An 18,971-nucleotide genomic window follows, 5' to 3' on the forward strand; every position below is an offset into this window, starting at 1 on the left:
CCCCCCACCCCCCACCCCCCACCCCGCGCTCCAGGTAGCTGAGACCACAGCTGCCCGCGATGGCAGGCGGCGCTCCCCGGCGGCCCTCGGGCCCGGGCGGGGGCGGGCAGGAGGCGTTCCCGTGGCCCGCCGCCCGTGATGTCACAATCGCGGCGGGCCCCGGCGTTCCGGGGTCGGCTTCGGGCGCCGGGCCGAGAGCCGGCGATCGAAGCGGGCAGCTGGCTCCTGAGTCATGGACTTCCCCTGGCCCCTCCTCTACCACTCCCACTCCCTCGCCGGGCCCCCCCGCAGGGGCTAGCGCTCGCGCGGCGGCTCCGAGGGGGTGGGGCTGCTGGGAATGGCTGTGCCCCCTTCGGCTCCTCTGCCGTGCTCGCCCTTTTACCTGCGGAGGCAGGCGCCTTGCCCGCAGTGCTCATGGGGCATGGAGGAGAAGGCAGCGGCCAGCGCGGGTTGCCGGGAGCCGCCGGGCCCCCCGAGGGCCGCCGCTGTCCCGTGCTTCAGCGTCTGGGTGGACCAGGACGACATCCTCCCGGGCGCCCTGCGCCTCATCCAGGAGCTGCGGCCGCATTGGAAGCCGGAGCAAGTTCAGACCAAGGTAGCCAGCGGGTGCGGGGCCGGGATGGGGCCCTGCCGAGGCTGCAGCTGGGCTGCGTGGACGCCTGTCCATGCATCCTTCCGGGTGCCGGTCCCAGGGGTGCGCGACCGCTTTCGCAGGAGAGCTTTGGGACGTGGTTTGTATGCCTGTTTATCCCACCGTCTGTTTTGGTCCAGAAGCAAAGCTAGGCGCACGCCTCCTTGGACCTTCCACACACGCCTCCTCTCCGGGTTCTTCTGCTCGCGGGAGGTCCACCTGCCCACTGTCAGCATGCTACGCGTGCGGGCCCCACCCCCTGTCCCTGCTTGCTGGTGCCCCTAGCTGCCCAGAAGCGTTTACCCAGCCAGCTGTGAGACCTGAGGAGGCAAGAACTTTTAAGGGAACCCCATTACCATCACCATACACGTGTTGCTACCCCTTCTCCACCTCCATGGTGGAAGCAAAACCTCCAGGTTGTGAGCAGCCCCTATGAGTCCCGGGAGCCACCTCGTGGAATCCAGCCAGCATGGAGCCCCTCACCATGACTGCAGGCTGGGACTCAGCACGCACACACACTAATCTCCAATAGGCGCCTTGCCCACCCCAGCTGGACACGCTCTCCCTGACACACCTGTGGGCAGAGCTTCCCACTGAGCAGTGCCAGGCTGACTCCCCAGCTGACCTGCATTCTCGGAAAGGAGGCCTCCACCTGCCCACCACCCCCACGCCCCCTCCGGGCTGCCTATGAAGGCAAGAGCGGAGCTGTTAAGGCTTCATGCTGATGGGCTTTCTGGGTAGAGAAAGGCAAAGTTCTGGGAAGATTCTGGACTTGAATGTGGAGGCTGACAGAACCCTCCAGGGAGTGGGCAGCATTTTCAGAAGGCCCAGTTTGGTGTGTTAAGACGTCAAGCAGGGGGCTGGGGTTAGCTCAGTGGTGGAGCGCTTACCTGGCATGTGTGAGGCCCTAGGTTCCATCCCCAGCACCACATGAAACTAAATAAATAAAATAAAGGTATTGTGTCCACCTGAAAATAAAATTAAAAAAAAAAAAGACATCAAGCAGCCTGTGGTGTTGGCACATGCCTGTAATCCCAACCACTCATGAGCCTGAGGCAGGAGGTTGGCAAGTTCAAGGCCAGCCTCAGTAACTTAGCAAGGCCCTAAGCAACTTTGTGAGACCCTGTCTGGAAATAAAAAATAAAAAGGGGCTAGAGATGTAGCTCAGTGGTAAAGCACCCCTGGGTTCAATTCCTAATATGGAAAAGGAAAAAAGACATCAAGGGATCTGAGGTCATTTCCAGCACTAACCAGCCTAACATTTCAGCTGCCAGCCTCTCCCTCTCCTGGTCTCAGTTTCCCCACCTAGAATTGGTCCAAATGTCCTCTAAGATCCCATAAAGCTCTGTCATAATGTGCCCTCCCCTCAAACCCATGGTTTCTTCCTCCTTATAACCCTATCCATAGAGCCTGTGCCCCAGCCCAGTTGTCTCCTATCTCTACTGGTATGGAACTCAGAGGCTCCAAGGACCTCTGGCCTCCAAAGTCCTGGGATGGGTGCCAGCCTCAGTACCTTCCTTGTACCTCTGCTGCTGGATAGAGCCAGAGGTACAGCAAAGAGCCCTCTGCCTGGCAACAGTGAGAGGCAGCTGGTCAGGACATTCTGTCCCGGGTGACTCCCAGTCTTCCTCTGCCACTTTCTGGTCCCATAGGGTGTCTTTCAGGACAGGGATGGAGGAATAGGGAGGGGAGGGACTTCTACCCACCACCCAGTGTGGACTTTCCTCTACTGCCAAATCACATCCACTAGGGTCAGACCCAGGGGAAGAAGTGTGCCTGCGCTGAGCCCAAGCTGCCATTTTGTTTCTCCTTTGGGCTCTCTAGTTTATCCTAAGGTTAGGGACAGGACTGGGTTATATGTTGCTGTGGCCAGCATTCAAATGAGCCTCTCCTGCTGAGGCACTGGGGGAGAGACCAGAGACATCCTGCCCCACCCACCCACAGCTGTCCTCTCCCTGTGCTAGCGCTTCACTGATGGCATCACCAACAAGCTGGTGGCCTGCTACGTGGAGGAGGACATGCAGGACTGCGTGCTGGTCCGGGTGTACGGGGAGCGCACAGAGCTGCTGGTAGACCGAGAGAATGAGGTCAGGAACTTCCAGCTGCTGCGAGCACATGGCTGTGCTCCCAAACTCTACTGTACCTTTCAGAATGGGCTGTGCTACGAGTACATGCAGGGCGTGGCCCTGGGGCCTGAGCACATCCAAGATCCCCGGCTCTTCAGGTAAGGAGGGTGCAGGGTTCTATTCATCTCTGTTCCTCTGGCCTTGAGCTTTGAAATCCTTGGCTCCCTTCATTGCTGTAGAGTGGTCTCCATGGAGGAGAAGGAGATCTGTGAGCTCCCTGAGATTACATGAACGTGTGTGTGTGTGTGTTGTGCATTGCTTTGCAGAGAGGCGATGGCTTTCTGTGGGTTTTCATTGGAGTTTGCTAGAAGGATGAGCTCTGGGGGAGGAAAGTGAGAATTTTAATGAACATTGGACCCAAGTTTCTGGTTCCTGAAATGCAGCAGAGATCTGCTTCCTGATCCCATGCCTCAAATCTCTGCCCACCCCTGGTCTGACCTGGAAACATCTCAGAACTTTGGAAATGAAATCCGAGCCAAATCCACAGGAACACACTCAGGTTTTCCTGCCTCTCCTCACCTTCTGCAAGACCTTAGGTGTGCGAGGAAAATGGGCTGTATCTAGGGTGTGCATGGCTTTATGGAACAGAGAGAACCCTCCCTCCTGCTGGTCTGAGCTCTTTTGGGGCTCCCTGACAGTGTGAGAATCCAGGTTTGGGGAGCTGCTGAGGCCTTCTTGCAAGGGCTTCAAAGAACCCATGACCCTTAGGGGGCCCCTCCCCATAAATACCTGGATGTGTAGTGCCTAGAAATTGTACTTAACCTTTAAACCCTGTGGATGCTGCTGTGGGGCCCATAAAGGGACTAATCAAAGTGTCCCTAGTGTACTTCTCTGGATATGCCACAACAAGGGTACCAAGCCATGTCCTTCCTCTTCCCCACAATGCTATGAGCCCTGGTGAAGACATCAGTGAGTGAGGCCTGAGACAGGCTGAGGTTATTGGGGACAGCCGTGCAGGGTCTGCCTAAGATCCTTGGCTTCTGTTCTGTGCAAAGCAAGGGAAAGGAAACCTCTGCATACCGAGGGCAAACCATGAGGCCCACCTGGGGGTAGGCCAAGGGCATCTTTGCTTCCTCACCTGCCACCCAGTTAGCCCAAGTAAGTATACCCGGCTCTCCAGGGACTCGGGGAGTCTGAGAGCCCCTCCACCTCCATGCTCCTGAGCACTACCTCAGGCTGCTAGGGCCCCGTGAGTTGTGCCTTGTAGCTGTGCTTGGAGTGCGAGGCGTGCATACCTGTGCAAGGGTCGCTTCAGCCTCCAGTGAACAACTCCAAATGCACCCAGCCTGGAGATGTGAGGTCAGAGGAGGGTGTGGGCACCAGGCCCTGCTTCTCCCACTGAGCTCCTCCCAGATCCCCCTTGGTCTTGTGCAAAGAGGCTCAAACATTGGCAGGTCCCCACCACTCCCAGTCTCCCTCCGCCTCTTCGAACCTCATGCTGTCACTCATCCTCTCGGTGGAAACAATTGCCACTGTCAGGAAGATTGAAGAGGGATTTAGGTTCCATAATAAGAACTTGGCATTTGGGGGAGAGCCAGACATCCGGAGAGGTGAAGGAGGTAGGCCCTTCCTTGATTTTTTTTTTTTTTTTCCCCCAGGACAGACCATTTTCCTCCCGGTGAGGGTGGATGTCTGAGGGGAAGGCCTCACCCTCCCGTGTTCCCCTGAGCCCATAGCCCAGCCCCTCTGCTGAGGCTCCGCAGGAAAAAAAAAAAAATGCTGAGTGTCGAGGTTACTTTCATTGCTATTCAGACAACAGTCCTATTGATATTCAAGGAAACGCTCTGTTCATGCTCTGTTCGGAATCTTCCTTTGGGAAGGAAGGCCAGGCCTGGGTCTCAGGTCTGTTTCCTTGCCTTGCCTACAGCTCTGTGGACCCCTCCTGCCCCAGGACCTCCGGCCTCCAAACACCCAGCCTTCCTTTCTCGCCCTTGGAGCTGCTGCCACACCCCCTGCTCCTCTACCCTTTAGGAGGTGGGACCCTTGGGGGCTTCTGGAGGAGGCCTGAAGCTGCGCTGTATCACCATGGGGCATGGCCTGTCCCTTCCCACATGGGGCAAGGAGAGAAGGGGTATCCCTGGGATAGCTCTGTAAACAGCCCATGCCTTTGTTGTCTTTCCTAGTGATTATCATTTGGGCAACAGGCAGAGGCAAAAAAGCTTGGAAGGTTGACTGTCGGAGGCTTGGCAGATGGGTGGGGGTGGGGCTGCAGAGGGAGGGCTTGGCAGAGGGGTGGGAGTCCCACTGGGACACAGGCCTCAGCGCTGGGACCCTTATCGAAGCCCTCCCTCTCTGACCGGTCAGCCTCCAGCCACCCCCACCCTCTCCCAGCAACCTTCTCCGCCGCCCACTCCTTCTCTCCCGGGACCTTGGATAATGTCCACAGGAGGACTTGAAAATAGAACGCTGGTTTGTTTTGCGTCCTTGGCACCCTGCCGCCAGCATCAACTCCCTGCGGCCAAGGAAGGGCTGCCCCAGCCCCTGGTTTCCCTCCCCACCTTGGCCAGCCTGATAAGAGGCCTGAGTTTCTTCCCCGCCTGCCACCATCATCCCTGATCTTTTGGTGGAAAGGGACCTGCTATCAACTCCCCTGAGAGGATGGGGCAGGGTCCAGGGGGGAGAAAGGATACTACCCCTAGTCCCAGGTACCCCTGCTTTCATGGCTGCTTCAGAAACACTGGGGTGGGGCGAGATTGACGTGGGGCCAAGAGCCCTTTGCTCTGGCCTGCTCTCTGAAGCAGCCCAGCTCTGGAGACCGAGCTGCTGGGCTGAAGGTCTTACTACATTTTCATGCTTTCTGTTGAGACTCTCTTCCTGGGAAACCTTTGCTGCTGAAAGAGTTGTAACCATCCCACACTGGGCCCTCTAGCTAGCGTCCCCATGAATCTCCCAGCCAGTCTGGTCAGGAGAGACCAAGTAGGGAAGGCATGCCCAGCACTGACACACTCTCCCCCTCCTGTTTTCTGCCACTGTAGGTTAATTGCCTTAGAAATGGCAAAGATTCACACCATCCACGCCAATGGCAGCCTGCCCAAGCCAACCCTGTGGCACAAGATGCACAGTTATTTCACGCTGGTGAAGAATGAGATCCACCCCAGGTACAAAGGTCTGGGAGGGTGCAAGGCTGCCACTGTCTCTGCTGTTGTAATCTGCTCCCTTGTCCCTGTTCTTTTGGCTCTAGCCCCCTGCTCCCACTACAAGAGGTTTAGGGGACAGGGCCTGGGATGGGGCCAAGAGCTTCCCTGGCAGCTCCTTTGGTCCCAGTTGCTGGGCCTCCGTCTCCAGGCTAAGTTAGGCCGGTTGATCGCATCTTAAAAATATAGATCAGCAGTTTTATACACATGTGCTTATTTCTCCTTGAGTCTTCGATGGTGGCAGGGACTAGGGTCAGGGGAACTTCTCTCCTCCGTGTTACTTAAAGGAAACTGAGGTTCAGAGACAGAGCTTTCCCCAGCGTCAGGCTGCCAGGCAGGGCTTCTGTTTTTCAGCCCAGGGTTCTTTCTGCCTGAGCTGCCCTCTGGACAGTGGGAGGGCAGGGTGCTCTGAGAACAGGGAGGGACTGAGCTCAGAGTCACTCAACAGAACAGCTCAACAGCCAGCAAACCCTCGGGACATGCTGGCTCCTGCTGCCTGCCTGGCCTCCTCTCATGCCCACATGGCTGACACTTGCTATTTCCTGCACCACTCTTTCCAGGGACTGAGGTATAACCCCCATCCTGACACTGCCTTTCCCCAGGCAAGGCAGGGCACCCCGAGTTTTTCCTTCAGCTCTTTGGCCAGACAGACCTGAGTCCCAGCACACCCCGGGGTACCTAGGAAGGACAGAGGCCTGTTTACCCCTCCCCTCCAAAAGTCAAAGTCAGCATTGAATCTCTCCATGCACCTTGCTAGGTTCAACATCACTTTTAAAAATATATACATTTTAAAAAGTTTTAAGTTAACAGAATTGTACATATTTATGGAGTACAGTGTGCTATTTGGATACCTGTATAAAATGCGTAATGATCAAATCAGGCTCGTTGGTGTATCCATCACCTCGTGGGTCGTTTCTTTGTGTTGGGAATGTTCAAAGTCCTCTCTACTAGCCATTCTGAAATATGCAATTAACTTGAACATCATTTTCCTTCTAGAGGTTCATGGGAAATCTGGGAGAAGGTGTCTCCTTCCTCCTCTAAGATGACACTCATTAACCCTGTCCCCATTGTGTGTCTCTTGAACACACACGTGACTTTATCTGGACCCTCGTGCTTAACGATTATCAAGCACTGCTTTGGAACTGTTTGTCCAGGCTGGCCCCAGCCTGCCCTCTATTTGACCATGTTCAGACCTGTGTCACATGTTATCTCTGGAACAAGGACACCCTTCTCCCTGGGGACTGGAAAGACACATGGAGAACAGGACCCTCCATCCACCACTTGGTTCGACAGACAGGAAAAACTGAGGCCCAGAGAGGGGATGGGACTTGCCCAAGGTCATTGCCGGTCAGTGGCAGCTCAGGGACTGGGGTGCCTCCTGGTGCTCAGGCATGATCTTTGTACTGCAGTGTCCTTTGCCTGTTGTCCCTGTGTGACCTTGGAGAGGTGTCTTTGTTGGGAGGAGAGAGATCCCTGGAGAAGAGCCGGCCAACTCCCTTTGCTCTTGTCATGCCTTTGACATTGGACAAATTAAGGTTTAACTTCTTAGCGCCTCTTTAGGAGATGACCCCCTGCCCTATGCTGAGCAATCCTGGACACTAACTAGACAAAGCACCTTGAACTCCTAACCCTGGTTTATCCAGTTCTTCATTTCACAAACATGGAGTGACTGGGATTTAAGATAATAAAAATTTTAAAATGATCGTGTCATTGGCCCTGTCCTCAAGGAGCTTAGGAGTCATCTGGGTAAACAGGACCTGCCCAAGCTCGACTACAAAAGAAGGCGAGGTATTTCATGCATGTGGAGGGTTTGGGAGGGGGAATGAAGGGAAGGCTTGGCAGAGGTGCTGGTTGAGGTGAGCAGGGGCCACTCTAGCTGGAGGAGAAGGTGACTGAGCAGGGTTTGCTCAAGGAGGCCAAGGCCATGAGGTCTTCAGGAGGGTCCAGAGCGGGGAGGGAGACGGGGCACTTTGGATCTAGAGGTGGGGACTTAAATGCCCAGCTAAGGAACCAGGACTGAAGTGAGTGGGCTGTGGAAAGTCCTGCAGGTGTCTGAGCAAAGACTGTGGCTTAGGAAGGAAGCTATGAAGTACCATAAGGGACAGATTTGGGTGACAGTTGAGGCAGGGTGGGGACTAGAGGTAGGGAGACGGATGGAGGAGTGTTGTCATTAAATGAGCCAGTTCTAGGACTAAGGTTCCCAAGTTTGGAGCAGAAGGTGCCCCAGGAGTGCTTTCTGAACCCAGATTCCCAGCCCAGCACTGGAGTCAGATGGGGAGGTCTTGCTGGACCCCAGGAATCTGCCATTCAGTAGGCTCCCCAAGGGATTCTGCCCTGAGAACTACACTTTGAGAGAAAATTGCTCTAGAACAATTGGTGGGGGGAGGCAGGTGGAGAGCAGAGGAGACCTACAGATGTGCACCTAGAGCTGATAGCCACGGTGTCTGTTTGGCCCTGCAGGTGTCCAGGATGGTTTGGGGAATGTGGGACTGATAAGCACTTCAGGGACATCAAAAGGAAATACTGGCCAGGCGCATGCCTGTGATCCCAGTGACTGAGGAGGCTGAGGCAGGAGGATCGCAAGTTTGAGGGCAGTCTCAGCAACTTGGAGAGACCCTGCCTCGAAACAAACAAACAAACAAAGGCTGGGCTATAGCTCAGTGGTAGAGCACCCTGAGTTCAATCCTAGTACTTAAAGGGGGAAAAAAATAGAGACATATAGGTGGGCTGGTGGGAGGCCAAAGGTCAAAATCCAGGAAGCTGGAGTGCTTAGAAGGTCCCCCCAAGGGAGAAAGTACTTTTGTCCTGTGTGATCCGAGACCTGAGTGACCGAGAGTCAGGCAAGAGTCCCTTCATCAGTAGGAGCTCCTAATGTGTCCCTGGGGCACCCTCGCCCCTCCATCTTCTCTTGTCCCTGAGGTGCCTGGGATGGGGTTTCTGGAAGGTGGCAGTGGTCACTCTACAGCCAACCCCACAGCCTTGGGAGAATCTGGTGGCATCAGGACTGAAGGTGGCAGAGCTGGTGGGAGCTCAAGTGCTCAGGGGAGGGACTCCTGGTCTTGCGGAGGCGCCAGGGAGATAGGAAGGAGGATGGTTCCCACAGTAACCATCTTCGTGGCCTTGGGGAGGGGGATGGGGAGGGGTCAGGCAGAGGTCAGGGACCGGGCAGCAGGCGTGTGGATGTCAAAGCCATGTTTTTCAGACTGGGACCTGGGCAAGCCAGAGGAAGCCTCCTCCTCCTTATCTTTCGATGGTCTCAGTCCAAGAAAAGAGGAGTCTTCAAAGGAAGTGGCTCCTTAAGGAGCGTCAAGATTGAAATCTGTCGCATGCAGAGCTGTGGACGGAGATAAGTCCAGTGCGGGTGAGGGGAGCCCCCTCCCCTCTGCGGCCTTCCTGGCTCCCAGAGCCTCTTAGCACCCCAGAGCCCGAGGCGCCGGGCCTCCGGGGAGGTGCACAGCCTCGCCTGGATTGGGAAGCTCCGAGTCCAGAGCTGCGTGGAGGCCGGAGGCAGCTCTGTCCTTCCTGGAGCCTCAGTTTCCCTGTGGGGTTGGACCACAGGACCCGGGATCCCCTTCAGCTTTGACCTTCTCAAAGCCGGGGAGGGAGCCTGCAGGCTCTTCCTTTTCCAGAGGGGCCATGGGAACGCTTTGGCCACTGAATGTCCTGCCCGTGCTTACCTCATTCCCCTTCTCGGGCCTCTGCACCCTGGGCACAGAGAGACGAGGCCTAGAGTCCTGAGTGGAGATGATAAAACCCACGGTCCTGGGTTTTTGAGCACACACAGACCTGTGTGCCTCTGAGAGGCCAAAGTTCAGAGCACCTGAACATGTTGTGTCCTCACCAGACCTTGCGTGGACTCCACCGATTGACCAATTCATTTATTTCTCAATGCATATTGATTGAATCAGAAATGGCCGCTGAAATGGGGGTGGGTGGGGCATGTTTGTTTTCATCCCCTTAAGTTGCTCAGGTACCATCTGGCAGGGGTCCAGGACAAGGAAACACAATTCAAGGTGGAAGGGACCCATCCCTGGGGAGCGTCAGAGCAGTACTTTTCCTCTGGAAGACCTTTCTGTGCCCTTGGCATTGAAGGAGTGAGCCCAGCAGCACTTTGCCTTCTTGCTGGGCCAGAGAGGTGCTTCTGTACAACATGAGGTTAGGCCTGATGGTCCCAGTGCCTTCCTGCTGTGACTTTGTCAGCTGCTGGAGTGGGAGGGGGACACACCAGGACATGCCTCTGCCATTTAAGAGGATGCCTTTGCTCCAGCAGTTGCAGGGCATGGTTACTCCTTCACTGGAGAAGCTGCAGCTTCTCTCTGGGGATTTTTCCCAGGTCTGCTCCGCATCTCCCACTCCTCTGTGGGCCTCCTCCTCCCGTAGTCTGGAATCATTCCATCTAGACCCTGGCTCTCACTGCCCCTCTTCTCTACCTTCTTTTCTTTTTCACGAAGTAGCAGGGATGCCATTTGGTCAGCGACTTTTATCTCGGCCAGTCGCTTTCCTGCCCAGATTTCAATCCACTTCTTACTATAAGCACAGAAATTAGGAGGACAGGAAGGCCTAGGGCCAGCTGACAGATGGCAAAAGTGAGGGTCTCAGAGGCTGGCCATTGTCCGAGGCCTCTGCAGTCAGGGGAGAGATGAGCCTGGATCCTGGGGGCCTGGAGGCCGGTGCCTGCCCATCTGGACTGGCCCTCCCTCCACCGTTACCTTTCTGCCACTGTCCAGCCTCTCTGCAGATGTCCCTAAGTTGGAGGTGTTGGAATGGGAACTGGCCTGGCTGAAGGAGCACTTGTCCCAGCTGGATTCCCCGGTGGTGTTCTGTCACAATGACCTGCTCTGCAAGAACATCATCTATGATAGTGCCAAAGGTACAGCTCCCCTGGCCTGGCCGGGGGTGGGGGAGGTGGGTTGGGCATCTGGCTCCAGGGTCCTGCTCCTCGGGCTGGCCCTTGGACAAGCCAAAGCAGGTCTGGGTTTCAATCTGCAGTTAATTTATTTATTTTTTTCATAAATTAATTTTTTTGTAGTTGTAGATACAACAGAGTGACTTTGTATTTTTATTTATTTTTTTATTTTTTATGTGATGCTGAGGATCGAACCCACTGCCTCATGCATGCTAGGCAAGCGCTCTGCCACTGAGCTGCAGCTCCAGCCCCCAATTTTTTTTTTTTTTTAATGTGGTGCTAAGTTTCGAACCCCAGGCCTCACGCGTGCTAGGTGAGCGCTCTACCACTGAGCCACAACCCCAGCCCCTGCAGTTAATTTATAGAAAAGGAGACAAGAAATTCTCCTTGAGAAAAAGCTATCCCAGGAAGGAATTCCGAATCATGGTCTGGGGAGGTCCTCCACGTTAGCCATTCCTCTTGACAGGACTTCTGAGGGCATCATGGCTGCCCAAGCCTCCAGAGGGAGGGAGCCTCCTGGTTTCTCTGACGAGGGCATTGCCCCCAGAAAGTACACTTGTCCCTTGGCGTGCATGGGGAACTGACTCCAGGACCCCTCAAGAATGCTTAAATCCCTTATATAAAAGGGTGCTGGCCTGGTGGTGGAGCTGTATGGTAGAGCCCTTGCCTAGCATGCAGCTGGCTCCGGGTTCCCTCCCCAACACTGCAAAAATAAAAATAAAAATAAAATGGTATAGTATTTTTATATAACCTACTCACATTCTCCTGTATACTTTTTATTTATTGGTACTGGGGATTGAACTTAGGGGCACTTAGCCACGGAGCCACATCCCCAGCCCTTTTTTATATTTTATTTAGAGACAGGGTCTCACTGAGTTGCTCAGTGCCTCGCTGAGTTGCTGAGGCTGGCTTTGGACTCACAATCCTCCTGCCTTAGCCTCCTGAGCTGCTGGGGTTACAGGCATGCACCACCGTGCCTGGCTCCTGTATACTGTACACCATCTCTGGGTTACCCATAGTACTTAATACAGTGTAAATTGTTCCTATACCATGTTATTTAGGAAATGACAAGGAAATGTCTGCACGTGTTTGCTACGGAAGTTGGTTGGTGTACAGAGGTGGCGCCTGTGGATGCGGAGGGCTGCCTGTGCACAGCTCTAGCTCAGACCCCTAGTCATGCTGAGAACAGATGTTTTCTGCTGGGGAGAGCTGGAGGTGGGAGCTGGGGTGGCACAGATGGACAGGCGGACAGATAGAAGCTGCGAAAGCCGGCAAGAGCCAGGGGGCGCATTCCGGAGACTGGGCCCTGTTGCCAGGTCTGGGCCAACCTTCATGGCCTCCCCTCTGCCTCCCAGGTCACGTGCGGTTCATCGACTACGAGTACACGGGCTACAACTACCAGGCCTTTGACATTGGCAACCACTTCAACGAGTTTGCAGGTGAGGGGCATTTCTGCTGGGCCTGTACCCAAGTCCCCATCCTTGTGATGGGATTAGGTCCACAGGCAGGACCCAAGGTGGTTCCATGGAGGGTGGCAACTAGATAGTCCCTGTCCTGTGACTGTCACAGCTCCAGGTGGGAGGCACAGCCTGGCTGTAGCGAGCTTCAGGTCTCACAGGAGAGACAGGACCACCCCACACACAGCCCACCTTTATTAGTTAGCCTTTGTGGAAGTTTGGTATAAATCAGAAAAATAATTCCTCTGTGGGGACCCAGGGGATACTTGGCCTGCATGTGAATTAGAAAAAGTCCCCCCCTCTGGGCAGACACAGCCCATGCCAGCACGGCCAGCACCACACAGGATGGCTTGTCTCTACTTGCCCCTGTCCCGGGTCCCTTATTCTGCACAGTTATACATGAGGGCCCTGCATGCAGACAAGGCAGGGCCGAGCTGTTGGCCTGGTGACCTGGAGAGCATAACTAGATGGGGCTACTTAGAAGTTACATACACAGCTTTGCCGCTGTACGACCTTCCGGCAGATTACTGACCCTCTTTGTGCATCTGTAAAATGGAGATGGTAATAATATCTGCTTCATAGTAGTGACCTGAGTCACATACACCCCTCAGCACAGACTAAGCAAATGGTTGGTGTTGGCTGCTGCTATCAGGTAGGGCGGCCTTCCTGCAGCTGCCAGGGAGACCGGAACGGGAATGGAAGCGTCTAAATGAGGTAGGACAGGTTCCGAGGGTAGGCGACTGTTCCCTAGAGGCATTATTTGCACAGCAGGACCACCGTTCATGTAAAGGAAGCAGGGTGGGTTTTTCCAGCTCGAGGGCTTGCGACAATCAAGACTGAGGAGGTCCATAGATGGAGCCGGCCCTGGGGCTGGAGGGGTGTCCCCTGGCTGGCAGTGTGGGGTGCTCAGCGTGACGTGGCCAGGCCCTGGAGCTCAGGATAGGTGAGGTATGCCCGGGCCACCTGTAGAGCCACCTCCCTGGGCAGAGCAGCTGAGCTTCTAGGTGTGGCCTGGAGCAGAGGTGGCCCTGACAGAACGGATGATTCCTAAGCATTTTAAGTCCCCCTTACCCACAGCCCAGAGCAGAGTCCAGAGAAGGAGAGGGAGGAAGAGTCCTAGGGGAAGGTGTCCCAGGCCTGCTCCTGTCCTAAACCACCTCTGTTCATCCTGGCTCTGATGCCAAGGTCTCTGCCACCAGGCCTGGCACGACTGGGCTGGCAGCTTGAGGACTTCTAGAAAGGTGGTGCTGGTCCACGGGTGCCCAGCCTGGCCACCTGTCAGAATCATCCGGAGAACTGGACGGTGTGGGGGGTGCTCTCTGAGGGGTGTTTTCAAGGAGCCTCTTGACACCGGTGGGTGCAAATAGGTCTAAGCAGGGTTTGAAATTCACCACCAAGTGCAGCTCCCTCACCTGAGAATGAAAATCAGGGGGGCCGGGGAGAAGAAGGGCTTGTCTGGGGTTAGCGGGGCCTGGCGGAGACCTGAGGCTTCTGGGGTTCATCTGCGCCCTGGCCCAGGGCTTCTCGAGCCCTGGTTTTGCACAGTGCTCACGTGGTGCCACCCTGGGGGGTTGCCGTCACTCTGAGGACAGTGCTCCTCTTTACTTTCTCAGCCCAGAGAAGCAGTGTCCCCAGCTGGGATGGGGAAGACCCCACCCTACCCCAGACCCCATCAGCAGAGCTTGGAGGTCAGAGAAGGCACTTCCTGGGGCCCCCTTGTGCCCAGCCTGCAGGTCGGGGGAGATGGCAGTGTTAGAGGAGGAAGGACACCTGTCCAGGTGGCCCTCCCAGCACCTTCTGTGTGGCCTGCTTTCCCATCAGGTGTGAATGAGGTCGACTACAGCAGGTACCCGTCGCGGGAGACCCAGCTGCAGTGGCTGCTCTACTACCTGCAGGCACAGAAGGGGACAGCTGTGACCCCCAGGGAGGTGGAGCGGCTCTATGTGCAAGTCAACAAATTTGCCCTGGTGAGTGCTTGTAGCTGGGAGGGGGCAGGGGAAGGAGAGCCGCAGCCCTCCACTCAGAGTCCAGGACCCGCAGGGAGCTCTGACCCCCACCCTAGAGGTGGTCTAGGAAGAGCCATCTTAGGTGTCCCCTTCATACCAAGGTGGCCTCTTCCCTGCTCCGTCAGCTCCATCCCATTGAGGTTCCCTCCTTTCTAGAGAAATACTTCCAAATCTCATCTTCCTATTTTAGCAATTCTGTCGTTTGGATGAAAATTCCTTCCATTGTCTAACCTCTACCTTTCATGCTACAGTAAAACCCATCCTTTTCACTGTCTTCAGCCTTTGAAGGAGATGGAGACTGTCAGGCTCTAATCCTCCTTGTAACCCCCTCCGTGGGCTCAGCTTCATGGCAGCCTTTCTATCAGGCTCTCCCTCTCCCACCACCGTGTAGTCGGGTCAGGACACGGTCCATGCCAGGTCTGCACTGGTGTGTCCCCGGGGAATTACTAATAAATGTCAGCCACACACAAGCAAGAAGACGAGTCAGCGGCCCGCAGCCCACGATTCATGCTAGAGCGTCATGGAATCTGTCCTTCTCTGGGATTTCGGACCATCCCTTCTCTTCTCTTTTTTTGGCACAAAACTGACTCTGCTGAGGGCTGTCCCTCTTGGTGTCCCTCTTGGGTCACCTTCAGGGCTGACCCTCCTTCTGCTAAGATGGTTTGTGCCCCTTTGAAGTCAGGAAAAGGAGGGTGAAGGGAGGTTCTCTGGGGTCAACCCAAGCGAGCTGGACTTTGGGATGGGGTGGAAGAGCTGTGAGGGTGGAGGACCCCTGTCTGGGCAAGTGGTGGTGTCACTGTTGGGACCCTGGCTCTCTGGCTTCATGAGTCTGGGGTGACCCTGGTCTCTTTTCCTACAGGGAGAGGTTAATGCTTAGTGAATTACCAACCTGGAGGCTTTGTATTCCCAGCTCTGGGCTCCCCCCACCCTGCCTTGCCAGCACCCCAGTAGAAGTGGGGGCAGAGAGGGGGCTGGGGTTGGGGCTCAGTGGTAGAGCACTTGCCTGGCATGTGGGAAGTCCTGGGTTCCATCCTCAGCACAGCATATAAATAAATAAATAAAAATTTAAAAGATCTTTTTACAACTAAAAAATATTTAAACAAAAAGAAGAGTGGGCAGAGGGAGAGGTCAGTGTAGAGGGTCTTCCAGCAACGCAGACCCTGGTGCCCGCCCAGCCAGGACACTGCTGCCACCACTCTTGTGTTCCCTCTAGCCCCAGTTGGCCTGCGTTCTGGCTCAGGTATTCACCTCAACCTGGATACCTTGGCCTTGATGCCCAGAGAGTCCTGGGAGTTGAGAAGAGAGGCTGTGGGTAAAGGTGTGTCCTTCACAGACAACCACTGAAATTCCTAGAAGCACCGTCCTGCTGGTGTGGCCCTGGGCGGGGACAGGGGACGCCAGGACCTGGGTGCACTAGTTCTGCTTGTCTTTGGTTTTGTTTTTGCAGTGCTGGGGATGGAACCCAGGACCTTGTGCATGCCAGGGAAGTGCCCTGCTACTGAGCCCCACACCTCTAGCCCCTGTCTTTCTCTAGTAGGACAGTGAAGTCCCCCCAGGTGCTGCCGAGTGACTTGGCCACAGCAGTCTCCTCAGCCTGTGCTGGGGAGATCCACAAAGTTTCTGCCAGAGTGCTAGCTCTTTGTCTTCCAGAGTGACCATGTCCTCCCTGCCCTGTGAGGCCCCTAACAAGCCTGTGCATGGCCAGGCTGATTGTCTCTGATCTGTTTCCAGGCATCTCACTTCTTGTGGGCTCTCTGGGCCCTCATCCAGAACCAGTACTCCACCATCAACTTTGATTTCCTCAGGTGAGTGCAGGGGTAAGTGGCAGGAAGGTGGTGGGTACAGGGGTGGAGGAGAAGAGCCCTGAGGAATGGCTACCCCAGACTGAAGGTGTCCAAAGCCATTAGAGATGGGGTAGAAGAGCTGTGAGGGTGGAGGACCCCTGTCTGGACAAGTGATGGTGTCATTGGTAGAGAAATGCAGGTCGAAAGCACAAAGAGTTGTTGCCTCCCACCAGTCAGAGTATCTGCTCCAAACACCAACAAGACCACAGAATTGGTATTGGCAGGAATGTGGAGAAATTGGAAACTCGTGCACTGTTGTTGGGGACATGAAATGGTGCAGCCACTTTGGAAAACAGCACAAAAGTCCCACAACACTCAAAAATGAAGTGCAGGGACTGAGGCTGTGGCTCAGAGGTAACACGCTTGCCTAGCATGCGTGAGGCCCTGGGTTCGATTCTCAGCACCACATACAAATAAATAGAATGAAGGTCCATCAACGACTAAAAAAAAAAAAAAATGAAGTGCCTGTGACCCAGGGATCCCGGGATAGAGCCACGGGAACCGAAAGCGGAGCTGGGTGCACATCTGTCATCTCACAGAATCTGGAAGCCGAGGCAGGATGATTGCAAAAGTTCTAGGCCAGTCTTGGCCCCTTAGCCAGATGCCATCTCAAAATTTAAAAAAGGGCTGGGGATGTAGCTCAGTGGCAAAGTGCCTCTGGGGTCAATCCCTGCTTCAAAAACAAAACAAAACCTCAGGCTCTCAAAGAAATAATGTTCATAGCAACATTATTCACAGCAGCCAAGAGATGGAAGCAACCCAAGTGTCCATCAACAGATGAATGGATAACATACAACAGAATATTGTTCAGTCTTAAAAAGGAAGGGAATATTGTCACATGCTGCAACATGGAGGAGCCTAGAGGACATTATCCTCAGTGAAATAAGCCAGTCACAAAGACAATATATGATGATTCCATTTGTAGACACAGGTAATTGGTGGTTATCAGGGGTTGGTGGAGCAGAAAATGGAGAGCGGTGTTTCATGGGTGCAGATTTCAGTTTTGCGAGACAGAGAAGTTCTGGAGATGCATCGAATGACCACATACATATCCTTGGCACTCAGAACTAGGAAAACAAAACTCCAATCTAACGTGTTTGTATAAAAGTTGCTCCAGGCTTATCTAGAAAAAAAAATTGAAAAAAAAAACCAATCCTGTGGTGGGCTGGGGTTGTGGCTCAGCGGTAGAGCGCTCGCCTAGCATGTGTGAGGTCCTGGGTTCAATCCTCAGCACTGCATAAAAATAAATAAATAAAGATATTGTGTCCAACTACAACTAAAAAATAAATATTTTTTTAAAAAATCAATCCTGTGGGCTGGGGCTGTAGTTCAGTGGTAGAGCGCTTTTCTCGCATGTGTGAGGCACAGGGTTCGATACTCAGCACCACAAAAATAAATAAAGATATTGTGTCCATCTCCAACCAAAAAATATATATAAAATTCTGCCCCAGCCTAGAGGCCTGGAGGTGGTGAGAAAGAGAGCCCCTGGCAGGGACGCCACGGGGGCTCACACCTGACTCCCTTCCCTATCTGTTGACAGGTACGCAGTGATCCGATTCAACCAGTACTTCAAGGTGAAGCCTCAAGTGTCAGCCTTGGAGATGCCAAAGTGACAGTCTCCCTATTCCTCCCCTGCCCATCTGCCTGGCCAGACCTGTTCTCCAGGGCTTGGTTCTGCTCTGGGGTCTGCACCCTTGGACAAGGTGGGAGAGGGGCCAGGTGGGTGTCCAGGAAGAAGATGGATGCCAGTGGATGCCACTGAAGACCCCATTCTCCTGTTTGGAGGGGCTGATAGGACCCAACTGTGGGGGTCCCCTTCACCTCGCCAGGCTGGGGAGGAAGTGCCTGCACACAGCCAGGACCTGGACCGGAACCACCCTGGGAAGCACACCGTTCCCAGCCCTAGGCCTGCTGGTATTGGGGCTGCCTTAGATGTTCTTTGACCCTTCCTGGCGGGGGGGAAGGGAGGGCTCCTTTCTACCTCCAGCGCCCTGGCCGGTCCCCCTGCATGCCCCGCATGGGAGGTGCTGAGCCCCAAACCGGCAGCATGCCAATCTGGCAGAAGGATGTACCTGTCTTGGGGGTGGAGGGGTGGTCCGCCAGCAGCTGCCTCCTGAAAACCCCCTCCCTTTCTCCACACTGATTCCCTCCATCACCCTCCTGAGCCTCAGCTCTCTGTCCCTCTGCAGCCTGCTAGGAGAGGAGAGGGAGCCGGTCACCAGCCCTGGGTCTCAAAGCCTGGCTCTGCTTTGTGCTGTGGCCTGGCCCAAGGGGACCAGGCCAAGGGTGGGGTGGCAGGAATCAGAAGCAGCCTCCTGCCTTGCTCCCTCCCATACCCTCCAGGCCTCCCTTCCAAGGATCTGTCTCTCCATCTCTACCTTCTGTCCTAAAGTCGGCTCCAGGTCTTCCCACCTGGGAGTGACAGGTGGGAATCAAGGAGCGGAGGGCCAGGGACCTCCCGGCTGGGCATTTCGGAGCCTGCCCAGACCAGATCTTGAAAGGTGCTGACTGAGCTGGGTGTCCTTGACACTCAACAGCTCCCACCTCCCTCTGTCCTCACAGCTCTCACCTCCCTCTGTCCTCACAGCTCTGGGGACCCTCCAGGCTCTGGGCTCATATAGTGACTCATTTGTAAATTATCGTGGTTTTTCTGCATTAAAATGCTCATTTCTGGACTGGTCCGTGTCTGAGGGACAATGGCAAGGGCTTGACTTGGGGATGTGATTAGGACTTCAGAGGTGGGGGGCTGAGGTGTGCTCCTTGGGCTTTGTTCCATGCTCAAGTCAAAGTGGCAGGAGCCCACACACCTCTCACTTCCAGGCCCCTGGCTTCCAAGGGTCCCAGGTCCCTGTAGATGGTGCAGGACT

General features: G+C 54.9%; 1 protein-coding gene across 1 annotated transcript; it reads left to right on the forward strand.

The window, feature by feature from the left end:
* Nucleotides 1-256: 256 nt before the first annotated feature.
* On the forward strand, nt 257-18,634 carry Etnk2 (ethanolamine kinase 2). Its single transcript, XM_027945664.2, has 8 exons — nt 257-595; nt 2,596-2,855; nt 5,733-5,855; nt 10,619-10,761; nt 12,153-12,236; nt 14,076-14,221; nt 15,992-16,065; nt 17,645-18,634. Exons 1-8 carry the CDS (start codon nt 338-340, stop codon nt 17,715-17,717), a joined length of 1,161 nt encoding a protein of 386 aa, XP_027801465.2. The 5' UTR covers nt 257-337; the 3' UTR covers nt 17,718-18,634.
* Nucleotides 18,635-18,971: the final 337 nt, after the last annotated feature.

Source organism: Marmota flaviventris, chromosome 12 (genome assembly GCF_047511675.1).
Source record: "Marmota flaviventris isolate mMarFla1 chromosome 12, mMarFla1.hap1, whole genome shotgun sequence".
In the NCBI taxonomy this organism is placed as follows: domain Eukaryota; kingdom Metazoa; phylum Chordata; class Mammalia; order Rodentia; family Sciuridae; genus Marmota; species Marmota flaviventris.